At 33.3% G+C, this 12,124-nt stretch overlaps 1 protein-coding gene across 1 annotated transcript; it reads right to left on the reverse strand.

Moving 5' to 3' along the window:
• Window positions 1-11,449: 11,449 nt before the first annotated feature.
• On the reverse strand, window positions 11,450-12,124 carry LOC105789124 (probable calcium-binding protein CML23). The gene has a single exon (XM_012616368.2). It carries the CDS (start codon window positions 12,078-12,080, stop codon window positions 11,616-11,618), a length of 465 nt encoding a protein of 154 aa, XP_012471822.1. The 5' UTR covers window positions 12,081-12,124; the 3' UTR covers window positions 11,450-11,615.

The following is a 12,124-nucleotide window of genomic DNA, read 5'->3' on the forward strand; positions in this document are numbered from 1 at the left end:
TTGGAATCGTGGTAGCTTAATCTAGCTAAATAGGGGACTAATTTGCAATAAGGTTGAAAGTTTGGGGTTTTTCCATGAGAGCATTTTTGTTTTTCTTGGAGTTTAATGGAGGAAAATAAATCCTTTTTGTTAATTAAAAAATTTTTGTTAAGAGAGTTTTAATGAAATTGTCAAATAAGGGCTAAATTGATAAATGTGAAAATTGTGTCAAATGTGTGAAATGTGTAAATTTTGAAATATATGGGCTGGTATAGGTGTATATGAAATTTGTCTAGGCTTGGTTAAGAGCAAAATGTCATGAATTTCATTTTACGAGCCCAGGGACTAAATTGTAAAGAAATTAAAAGTATAAGGGTAAAATGGTAATTTTTCCATATGAATTTTGGATTGAATTGAGTAAAATGTGAATTAAATTAGTTAAATTTGATTATTTAGATCAAGAAAAGCCACGTTCAGAATTAGATCGAGGCAAAGATAAAGTAGTGAATTGATTGGTCGATTTTCTTCGTACTAATTCAAGGTAAGTTCGTATGTTAATAAGCATTAAATTAATTGTGTTTTAAATGCTTTATTATTGCATTGTTGATAAATACGACTTCAAGAAAAAACTCGACGAAGATTTGGCAATGTATGAAATCCTGGTTGAACCTTAGGAATAGATAATATACAAATGACATGTCATTAGGGGTTACTGTGTTTTGGGTGTTGGTCTCGTACGTCCTACCGGTGGCTGAGTTTTCGGCATGTGTTGCAGTTACTTTATAGCTTGTGTGAGCAGCACCGTGTAGCTACGTCTTGACTGACAGCTTGTGTGAGCAGACCCAGTGATGGCTCGAGAGTGAGCATTTATATGAGATATGAGATAGAGGTGGTTTCGACCACGTATTGGCACTTAGTGTGCCAGATACCTGAGTATCCGATAGTATTCCAAATGGTTCAACGGGCACAGTGATGATACGAAGTTATACGAGTTCGATACGAACTAGTACAGGTATTCATGTGAAATACTGGAAGTAATTCATAATTGATGTATTCATACATGGTTAACATGATTGTGAATTATGTGTTAGGCTTTGGGCCAATTGGAGTTAAAATATGCCTGAATTTTTGTTTACCTAAATCGTGGTTGATTTGGTAAGTTGTATTTATTAGTTATTATTAAGCTTAATTACTTACTCTGTTTATTTTTCATGTTTTATAGTGCTTCGGAAGCTCGCTCGGTTTAGAAGTTGTCTGAGATTACGTCACACTATCGAACACTTATTTTGGTACTTGGGACTTTATATTTTGGTTAAATGGCATGTATAGGTATTTTGGCTAATGTGGCCTATATGTTTTGTTGTGTATTTAGCCAATTGTTTTGGCTTGAAAATGGTATATGTTTTTATATGTAAATAGGTGTAAATGGCCTTATGATATGTGGTGTATAATTGTTATGTGAATGCCTTGTTTTGTGAATTGGTATTTAAGGTACCAAATGGTTGAAATTGAGATGTGGCATGCATGATAAGTTAGGCACAATGTCTCACATATGAGTTTGACCATTTAGGTATATTTTGGAAGTGTGATTGGTATGTTTTAAAAGGGTCAATGAATGTGTTGATGGATATCATGTTGTATGTGTGGATATTACATGTTATAAACTTGATATTGGTTGGTTTTGAATGCCTATTTATGCCATGGTTGTATGTACATTGTTGAGCTTAGGTTGGTACCACATTGGGTGAGAAAATATAGTTTGGAAAATGGCCTATTTTTGTGTCTCAACCGTGTGTGACACACGGCCAAGTAACACAGCTGTGTGTCCCCTGATACTTTTATAGAAATCAAGTCAGTAGCTTCACACGGCCTAGCACATGGGCGTGTGGCTTGACCGTGTGGCACAATTCAGTATACCCTCCAGTTTTCACACGGCTTAGCACATGGGCATGTAAGGCCATTTCGAAGGGTACACGGCTTGGCACACGGGCGTGTGGTATGGCCGTGTGACCCAAGTCAGTGAGTTAAAAGGGGTAGGACCTGGGCTGGGACACGGCCGTGTGTCCCTATTTCGAATGCCCACACGGCCTGAGACACGGGCATGTCACTCTCACACGGCCTGGCCACACAGGCGTGTGTCCTTTACACTTTGAAAGTTATCCATGTTTTACTAAAAATTCCTTCAGTACTCAGTTTAGTCCCGAACCACTTTTAATGTCTATTTTGGGCCTTGAGGGCTCGTATTAGGGACTATATGAATGAATTTGAATGTTTTTTTTTATTTGGAATGAGAAATGAATTTGAAATGTTTTAATTATAAGTCTGGTAAGGCTCCGTAACCCTATTTCAGTGTCAAATACGGGTTAGGGGAGTTACACACGTTCATTCAGAAATTGCATGATCATATGTTTCATATTGCTTAGTAATCAAAATTAGCAGTTTAATCCGTATTCACCTTAACTTTTGCTTAAAACATATTAACCAATCACACAACATTTACAAGTTACACTTTAAAAATTCAATAGCAGGTATTAAATATATTAATACATTAAAAACAATTACACTACGAACTTACCTAATAATTCGGTTAACAGTTGACCTGTGGGGACTAATCTATAATTTTTCTTTTTCCTCCATTATCCTCCGTACGGTTCAATTCTTGAACTATATAATGGTTAAATTCAATTTATCAATTTCAAATACATTATCGTACTCACTTTCATGCACATGACTAATAAAATTTATTTTATGATTTTTCCCTAAACTTTTACACTTTGTTTAATTTAGTCCCTAAAACCGAAACTATTACAACTTTCACATTTAAGCCCCAATACACAAAATTGATTCTAATTACATCCATAATCAGCCTTCAAACATTTAAAAATTACAAAATTTTCATGCTAATTTTTACTTATTTTTCATATTAGACCCTAAACTCAAAATTAACAAAAATTTCTTTACAAAATAGTCCTAATTTAAGACCAAGTTTGCAAGTTCATCATTCAACATCAAGAACATCTAAAAACCACCAATGACAAGTTTCAAAACCTTTAACATTTTTACGAAATAGTCTCCGGGTTAGCTAGCTTAAGCTATAACGATCTCAAAAACATAAAAATTACTAAAAATGAATCAAAAATACTTACCATGCAAGAGTGATTAGTTTCAGCCGAAGCTCAAGTTCATTCAATGGAGAATTTTGCTTGGTTTTTGGATGGAAGTTAAAGTAAGGAAGATGATAACATATTATTTTATGTTTTTAGTTTATTATTATTTAAACTTTAAAATTAAAGTATAAAATGTATAAAATATGCCCCCTAACTATCCAATTTAATAACAATTGTATTTTGAATAGTTAATTAATCAATTTAATCAATAAAATTCAATAACCATTAAGTTTTACATCTTTTACAATTTAGTCTTTTTTCTTTAATTACTTAATCGCTAAAATTACTGGACCAGGACTCAATTGAACTCTATAATAAACTCATAAATATTATAAAATAATATTTATTGACTCAATCATCAAAAATTAGGGTTCCAAAACCACTAAAAATGAGATGTTATAAACTAAGCTTGTTTACACAATATGCCAAGTCAGGTCGAGTGAGACAAACATATTGTAAGGACCCTATCACACTACGATAGAGATGACCATCCTCAAACGGGCTCCCATCTAATGATGACAACTTTGGTGTACTAACCATGGGTGTAAGGGTGGAAGCAGCACCTGTCATACCCATTTTTGTAAGCAACTCAATAATATATTTTCTTTGAGTAATAAATAAACCTTTTCAGGTATGACAAACTTCAATGACAAGGAAGAAATGAATAGCACCAAGATCTTTCAACAAAAATAACCTATGTAGTTGTTTCATAACCTCATCAATCTCATCATCAAAGCTACCGGTGAGCACAATATTATCAACGTATGCCATGAGTAATAGAGTGAACTTAGCAAAAGACCTTATGAACAAAGACTAGTATGCTTTAAATGGCTGAAAACATAGCATATTAACCAAGAACTCTCGAAGGGTGTGAAACCCTGCCCGAGGTGCCTGACGCAAACCATACAAAGCCTTGTTAGGAAGACACACAAGCCTCCCACCATTAGCACCAACAACCTCAAACCCGGGAGATTGTGTCATGTAAATTTCTTCTGTTAATATTCCATTAAGGAAAGCATTGTTAACGCCCACATGGCGCAACAACCATCCTTACATAATAGCAAAAGCAAGCACAATACAAATAATATTAGGTCGAACGACTGGACTGAATGTTTCAACAAAATTTAAGCCAAAACTTTGAGAGAAACCCTTAGCCACTAATCGAGCCTTTTATCGATTAATAGAATCATCAAGTTTCTTTTTAACCTTAGATAGCCATTTACAACCCACTACTTTTTTTTATTTGGAGGAAGAGAAAAAGGAACCAAGTATGATTCCACAACAAAGCTTCAAGTTCATTATGAATGGATGTCTACCAACAAGGAAATTTCATGGCCTGATGTATATTAATAGGTGCACTATTAGAGGAATAGGTTGTTTCAGTAATATAGACCTTAGGTTTAAAACTTGCTTCTGGTGACCATAAGGTGACTATTAAGAGAAAGAAGAGGTTGTCGAGGAGATGGGCCATGCTGAGAAGTATAAGGAAGCGGAACCGAGAATAAAGTAGACTCGCAAAAAGAAAAGGAAGAAGAAGAAGAAAAAGAAAGACAGGCAACATAGGAGGAGATGACACATGAACAGAAAGATTAGAAAAAGATAAAGAAGTAAGTGTAGAAGGCAGAGTTGTACGGAGGACAGGAGGTGGAGTGGAGAAAGTTGACAAATGAAAAAGTGATGTGATATACGTAGGACAGGAGGTGGAGTGGAGAAAGTTGACAAATGAAAAGGTGATGTGATATGAGCAATTGGTGGCACAACTAAAAGAATGGAATATTGAACATGGAGTTACTTATCATGAAGTGATAAAGTAGAGTTTGACTGGGAGATCTGACACAAAGGAAAAATATGCTCATAAAAGGTCACATGTTTAGAAATATCTACCTTCCCTGAAGGCGATAGACATCTATAACCTTTATGCGTAGAAGAGAAACCAAGAAACATGCAGGTATAGACTAAAAGTGTATTTTGTAAGTATTATAGGGTCTCAAGTTGGGAAAACAAAGACACTTGAACACTCTAAGAAAGGTGTAATCAAGTTTTGTGTGAAATTTCATAGGGAGAAACGTTACCTAAGGGAGCTGAAAGCAACCTGTTAACCAAGAACACTATACTATTAAATACATTATTCTAGTAAGAGAGTGGCAAAGATGCATATGCTAATAGAGAGAGACTCATTTCCACAATATGTCGATATCTCCTCTCAGCAAGCCCATTTTGCTCAAATATGTGTGGACAGAAAAATCAATGAACAATGCCATAAGAAATGAGATAAGCCTTAAGAGCCTGAAATTCACCCCCACCGTCTGTTTGCAGAACCTTTAACTTGCAACTAAGTATATGATCAGCCTAACAATAGAACTGCTCAAACACTAAAAGCACACCCAACTTTTGCTTCAAAAAATACACCCATGTATACCGGAAGTAATCAGTAAACACCACATGGTATCGAAAACCATTGGAAAGAAAAGAAGCAAGCCTCCAAACATCAACAACAACTAACTCAAGTGGAATCATATACAGAGTATCAGGCTTGGAGAAAGGCAATTTATGTTGTTTACCTAAATGACAAGCTACACAAACAACACCAGTTTTATTCCTTTGAGAAACAACATTACAAAGAGTCAAGGCTTGCATGAGTACTGTGGTACTAGATGGCCCAATCTATGATGTCAGCCATCCAACAAAATAGATTTTTCAACTATATAACAACTAATTAGTAAGGAAGCAACAAGCTCTTATTATGGAGAATACTGAAGATAGTAAAGGCTATGACGTAGTGAGCCACGAAGTAAAACATCCTGTGTTTTCATGTCTCGAACCTGACAAAGAGTAGGATAGAACTCAACCAATACCTGATTGTCCTTTGTGAACTTGGACACATACAATAGATTCTTAGTTATGCCAGGAACATACAATAACGAATGTAGATAAAAGGGGTGAGATCTCATAAATAAAGACAATTGACCAAGACAAGCATCAGGCAAAGCACTACCATTACCAAAAAAACCTTAGCTGGACTGGTGTAAGGAATACTTAAGGTAAGAGATGCAACATTATTGGTGAGATGATGTGTAGCCCCTAAATATAGATACCAAGCATTGCCACCAACAATATCAAGTGTGGCAACAAAAACCTGAGCATTATTGTTAGTAGGAGGGGAAGAAGAAAATGTTGGTGAATGCACTGATAAAGAACTTTATGATGGTGAAGGAACCACAAACAGATTAAGCTAAGGCTATGAGTAAGACCACCTACCAGGATATCCTAAAAACATAGGGTTTGAAAACATAGGGTTGTTGGGAAATCTACCCATATTGTAGTAAACATGTAATTGTTTTCTATGTATTTAAATGATGAATAAATAAATAAATTTAATTTCACATTTCACTATTATATCTTTTGTGTTTCTATATTTCATGTTTTGCATACATAGCGAAATTGTGACAAAAAAATATTAGCTCATTGATTGTCTAAGTTCAAATTGATGATAAGTGGCAATGTAAGAACGTTTACATTGCGAGAAAGACAACTTACTTTAGTAGATAATCTAAACGAGTTCGTAATCCCATAAAAGAATCAAATTGGGTATTTAATTCAAATACTTAGAAGGATTATTATGTTGTCTACAATTCCAATTAGGGAGATGGCTAGTCTTGGCAATCGAAACAGTTAACTCTATGGGTAGAGACATAGTTGTACTCATTGGAAAAATGATAGATTAGATTGGACACAAGTTGTATTAATTCTGAATCTGTTTGTAAATTAATTCACTTGTGACGGTCATGGTGTGACTTACCTAGATCTTAAGCCACTGACCATGCGTATGTAACTCATGTGCTTTAATATAAGTGGAGGCTTATACTCTAAAGATGATCGAATTGATAGCCAATATGTTGGATGCATGACTTGTGTATGACATGGATTCACTATCAACAATGAAATTCATAGCTCGATTAAAGAGTTAATGATATCCTCTCATTAGCGTTGTGTGGATTGATAAATATGGAACGTGACCACAAGTTTTTTATTTTCGAACAAGCAATTTATCACAATATTTAGTTGATAATGATCATATTAATCATTAAGAATACATAATGGTGACAATGATATAAAATAAGATTGTATTGAGTGAATGAATTTAACTCAAAGAAATCAAGGATATCATATAAGGGGGTAACACACACATGATGAGGTCATTGGACAAAGCATTGGATGAATTGTTTTCATAAAGAGTATACAATAATAAGTTTTCATTCATGGTACTTCTTGTGGATTGACTCCATGATTAAATAATTTGTGAATTATCAAAACAATGCTTCTGGACATTATTGAAATTACTTTAGCCTAATTGTATATGTCTAATTGGTCCCTTCGCTAGCTCAACAAAGGCTCGATCGTATTGCATTTGAATCAGAAGAAAGCTTTATGACTTTGGAAATAATTTAATTGAGTTGATTTATTCGACGTGGAATTAAATTAGGTAGTCGTGAGAATTTGTTCAACTAGAGAATTTGATTAAAAAATTTTCTTGAAAATTTAATTTGGAAAATCTTAGTGATTTTTGGGAAAATTAATTTTGATCAAGTAAAATTAAATCAATCAAATTAATTAAAATAAATATGATATTTTTAGAAATTAATTTTCAAGTTAGACAATTGGCCCAATGAGTAATTGAACTTGAAAATTGGATCCGAGATCAAAAATTGAACCTGAGAATCAAAACTCGAGACTAAAACTCAAAAACTGGTTGAACCAGGCCCTATGTATGAAACTGGGTCGATGATCCAACCGGTGGCTGGACCAAACTGGTCGGGCGTCACTGGCAGCAACCGAACCGGTCAGGCCCATTCGGGCAAAACAACGACGATTGGGGATACCAAGAGAGTTGTGCCAGTGATGGCACCGCCGAGCATGACGGTGATTCAGTGGCCGGCGGGCGTTTGACAACAGTGGTTCTTCGGTGGTAGAGCAATGAAAAAATTAGACTCCTAGTGGGACTTTATCGAGTAACTTAATTTCATATTAACTTTTTCAAAGATAATATTATTTTAATGAATTTAATATTAAATTTAACTTAATATTTATCTAGACATTAATATGATATATTTAATTTAATTTAATATTTATCTAGATAATATTTTACTATTAAATTTAATATTACCTAAGATACATTGAATTATAAATGGTGATTAAAAATGATATTTGATGTCAAAAAGTTTTTTTTTTTTTCAAACGCAAAAGCTAAGCGTTAAATTTATTCTAAGACACTGTATTGATTTACGAAGTGGAGTTTTCATAATGGATCTTATTAAAAGAACCTTTTTTCGGGAATAAGCATCCCTTATCATCTTCAAGTTTGGGAACAAGTTGGGTTTTTTACCCAAATATATTAAAAAATTTTAAATATCTAAATAGGTTGTCAGCTAAATTAATTACCGAAATGGCATGTTTTTTTTAATCACGCCTATCTGACAGGCGCGAATCAATTTTTATATTATTTTTTTGTTTAAATATATTCATTACATAAATATGAAGTTATTTATATTACAAAACCCCCTAAAATTGATGGTTTGATGGTGTGGTTCTAGGGGTATATTTTTGTGGAGCTCGACGTTCACGTTGCGGACGATTACGGTGATCAACATTCTCGTCATCCGTATGTAGGGGTGTGCGAAACATAGATGAAAAATTATATGTATCCATCGCTGTACTCCACTCCTCCCGGCTCAAGTTCATCGATGGCATTTGAGACGTATGATTTTTCATCTATGTTTCGCACAGCCCTACATATGGATGGCGAGAACGTTGATCACCGTAATCGCCCGCAACATGAACGTCGAGCTCCACAAAAATATTTTTGTAATATAAATAACTTCATATTTATGTAATGAATATAGTTGATTGACTATCAACATACTATATAAGATAGGGGAAAAATGAAGCAGCAGTGGGGTCCACCATTTGCGCCTCTAAGTTAGGCACAACTAGTCGCGCCTGTCAGATAGGCTCAACTAGTCCCTGCATTTCGTATACTCGAGTTATATACTAATTCGGGAAAAAAATTAATAATATTTTATTTAAACTAAAAAAATTAATATAAAAAAATTGATTCGCGCCTGTCAGATAGGCGTGATTAAAAAAAACATACAATTTCGGTAATTAATCTAGCTGACAACCTATATAGGTATTTAAAATTTTTTTTAATATATTTGGGTAAAAAACCCGAACAAGTTGCACACATCTAATGCATGAAGGCTTGGCATTTGCTAGTCTCCCGTGTAATACCAATGCCCTTTCTTTGACAATGCACTGACCTAGGAACTGCTAGACCTGTCCATGGGTGGTGCCCTACTGACCGCCCGCCAAATATGGGAGGGTTCGAGTAAAATATAGGCCGAAATATGGGCTTGGGTAAAAAATGAGGCCTGTTTAAAAATGGGCGGGCTCGGCTCAACTTTTTGGCCGAGCCCGCCTGCCTACCTAATGTAATAAATATATTCTTTATTTTTATTTTTATTTTTATTTTTTAATTTTAAAATACTTTAAAAATATTTTTATTTTATTTTTTATTTTTTATTTTTAAAATATTTTTTGTGTTTATTAAAAATCGGGCGGGGCTGGGCCGGGCTCGGGCTTATTATTTTTTTCCCGGGCCGGGCCTGGGCAAAATTTTAGGCCCATATTTCAGGCCGGACCGGACCCGGGCCTAAGAGTCGGGCTGAAATTTTTCTGGGCCCGGCCCGGCCCATGGACAGGTCTAGGAACTGCTCTACTTGTTTGCAATGTGAGTTTTGTTTTATTAATTCCGTGAACAATTTCGTACTAACACAGACCAAAATCTTTGCAATACTATTTGCTAGTATGCAACACAGAATCTAATTGTGGCATTTAAATTTCAAGTTGCTTTCATATTTTTCTCTTTCGATTTGACACTTGAAAGTAAAATTATCTATGTTTATATATGAGTAATGTATCCTTCATACTCATTTTACAAATCACAAAAATAAAAATCCCAACATTAGTTCTCCCTAAAATATGATTTACTTTTAAATTTCAATTGTTTTGGTATTTAATTCAATATATTAAAAATAATTTGTGATGTTAATTTTGTTGTTCTAAATATAAAAGGTGATGGAATGAATCAAAATTAATGTTTTCATAACTTCAATTTAAAAATTGATTACAGGTAAAATTAAATATAAGACATTGTAATTTTTAAAATTTTGATTACTAAATCTGCAATTTAACCTTTATTTTATGATGGAAGCTTATGAAAAAGTCATTGTTTGACTTCAAAAAAACCGACAATTTTGATTTTCTTTTTCCCTAAACCAATCATTACAAATAACTTCTTTACATTTTGACTTAAATCAAGATTCTTTTATCATCCAATATGGAAAAAAAATGGTTTGAATTTATAAATATGACTTCCCAAAAATATATTAAAAACCAATCAAAAGTAAAGCAAGCAACCCAACCAATACCGTGTTGAGCTCAGCATTTTCCAGTTAATATTTCCGTGTCTGCTACTCCACACAAATAATAAATTTATTTAAGTGGCCCAAATCCAACGGCTCCACTTTTTTGTTAGTTTTTTTTTAAAAAAATAATATTAATTTTTAAAGTTTCCACAACTAAAAAGGCTTCACATGAAATCTAAGTACAAAAAAAAAGCTTCACATGCTTCCCATGGAATCAAACAATCCTATTGAAAAAAATTATTTTTAGGTTCAACTATATTAATAATCACCTGAATATTAGTAAATTTATTTTTAATTAATTGATAATAAAAATTATAAAATAATTACTTATTTATTTAATTTTATCTTTTTATCCTCAACCGGTTAATTGTGATAGTTTTTAAAATTGACATAACAACAATTTTAACCTTCAATATTTATACATTATGTTAATTCAGTGTTGGTCCTATAAAAATTAACTCTCAATATTTACACATTGTGTTTTTTTTAGTTTTACTTTTGTGTTTATTTTCAATTAAATTTAGCTAATAAATTTGTTTTCTTAGCTTTTAGGTGAAATGATAAAAAGAAGAAGCAAAACTACAAAAAATTACACAATGTATAAATATTGAGGGTTAATTTTTTAAAATCAAGACTAAATTGGTATTATTTATAAATATTAAAAGTTAAAATTACTATTATATCAATTTTAAAATTGTCAAAAAATATACTAAAAGTTAGATGAGTAGTTTACCTTTTCTTTAAGCATAGTTTTATAATTTTAATAAAATAAATATAAATATAAACCCTAAATTAATTTCGCACATTAACAAACAAAAATAAAACCTAATTGCCATTGCCATTAAATAGAAGTTGTAAGTGAGCAATCATAATATATATATACACATACACACATTTAACAGTTCCAAATACTAATTTCATTAGGGTTCCTAAACTAATTAACTTTCATAAGGTAAATTGAAAAAAAAAAAAAAAACTTAACCTTTTAATTTGAAGCATTGGTCATCATCTTCTTGAACTCATCGAAATTAACGTTTCCATCACCGTCTTTATCAACTTGACTAATCATTCTCCGGCAATCACTCAACGAACACTTCTCACCTAATCTTTTCAACACGGCGTGCAATTCATTAGCCGAAATCAATCCGTTTTTATCCAGATCGTACATATCGAACGCGTCTTTGAGCTCTTTGTTACCACACTGTGCTTCACCATCGTCGTCATTGATGTTCGTTTGTTGAAAAGCAACGAATTCATCTAGATCTACGTAGCCATTCCCGTCTTTATCCATCTCCGACATTATCCGATCCACTTCGCCGGAAGACGGCGCCGAACCTAAAGCAGTTAACACCGATTTCAATTCGTCACGAGAGATTTTACCGTCGCCGTTTTTGTCGAATTTGTTGAATACTTTCTTCATCTCTTCAACTGAACCTAAAAAACTCGCCATGGATGAGATTATTATTTTTTCTTTTTGTTATTATTATTTTCGCT

The sequence above is a fragment of the Gossypium raimondii genome, chromosome 7 (assembly GCF_025698545.1).
Source record: "Gossypium raimondii isolate GPD5lz chromosome 7, ASM2569854v1, whole genome shotgun sequence".
Lineage (NCBI taxonomy): Eukaryota > Viridiplantae > Streptophyta > Magnoliopsida > Malvales > Malvaceae > Gossypium > Gossypium raimondii.

Excerpts from the sequence above, each read along its gene's own strand:
- LOC105789124 (XM_012616368.2), bottom strand. The coding sequence starts at position 12,080 with ATGGCGAGTTTTTTAGGTTCAGTTGAAGAGATGAAGAAAGTATTCAAC.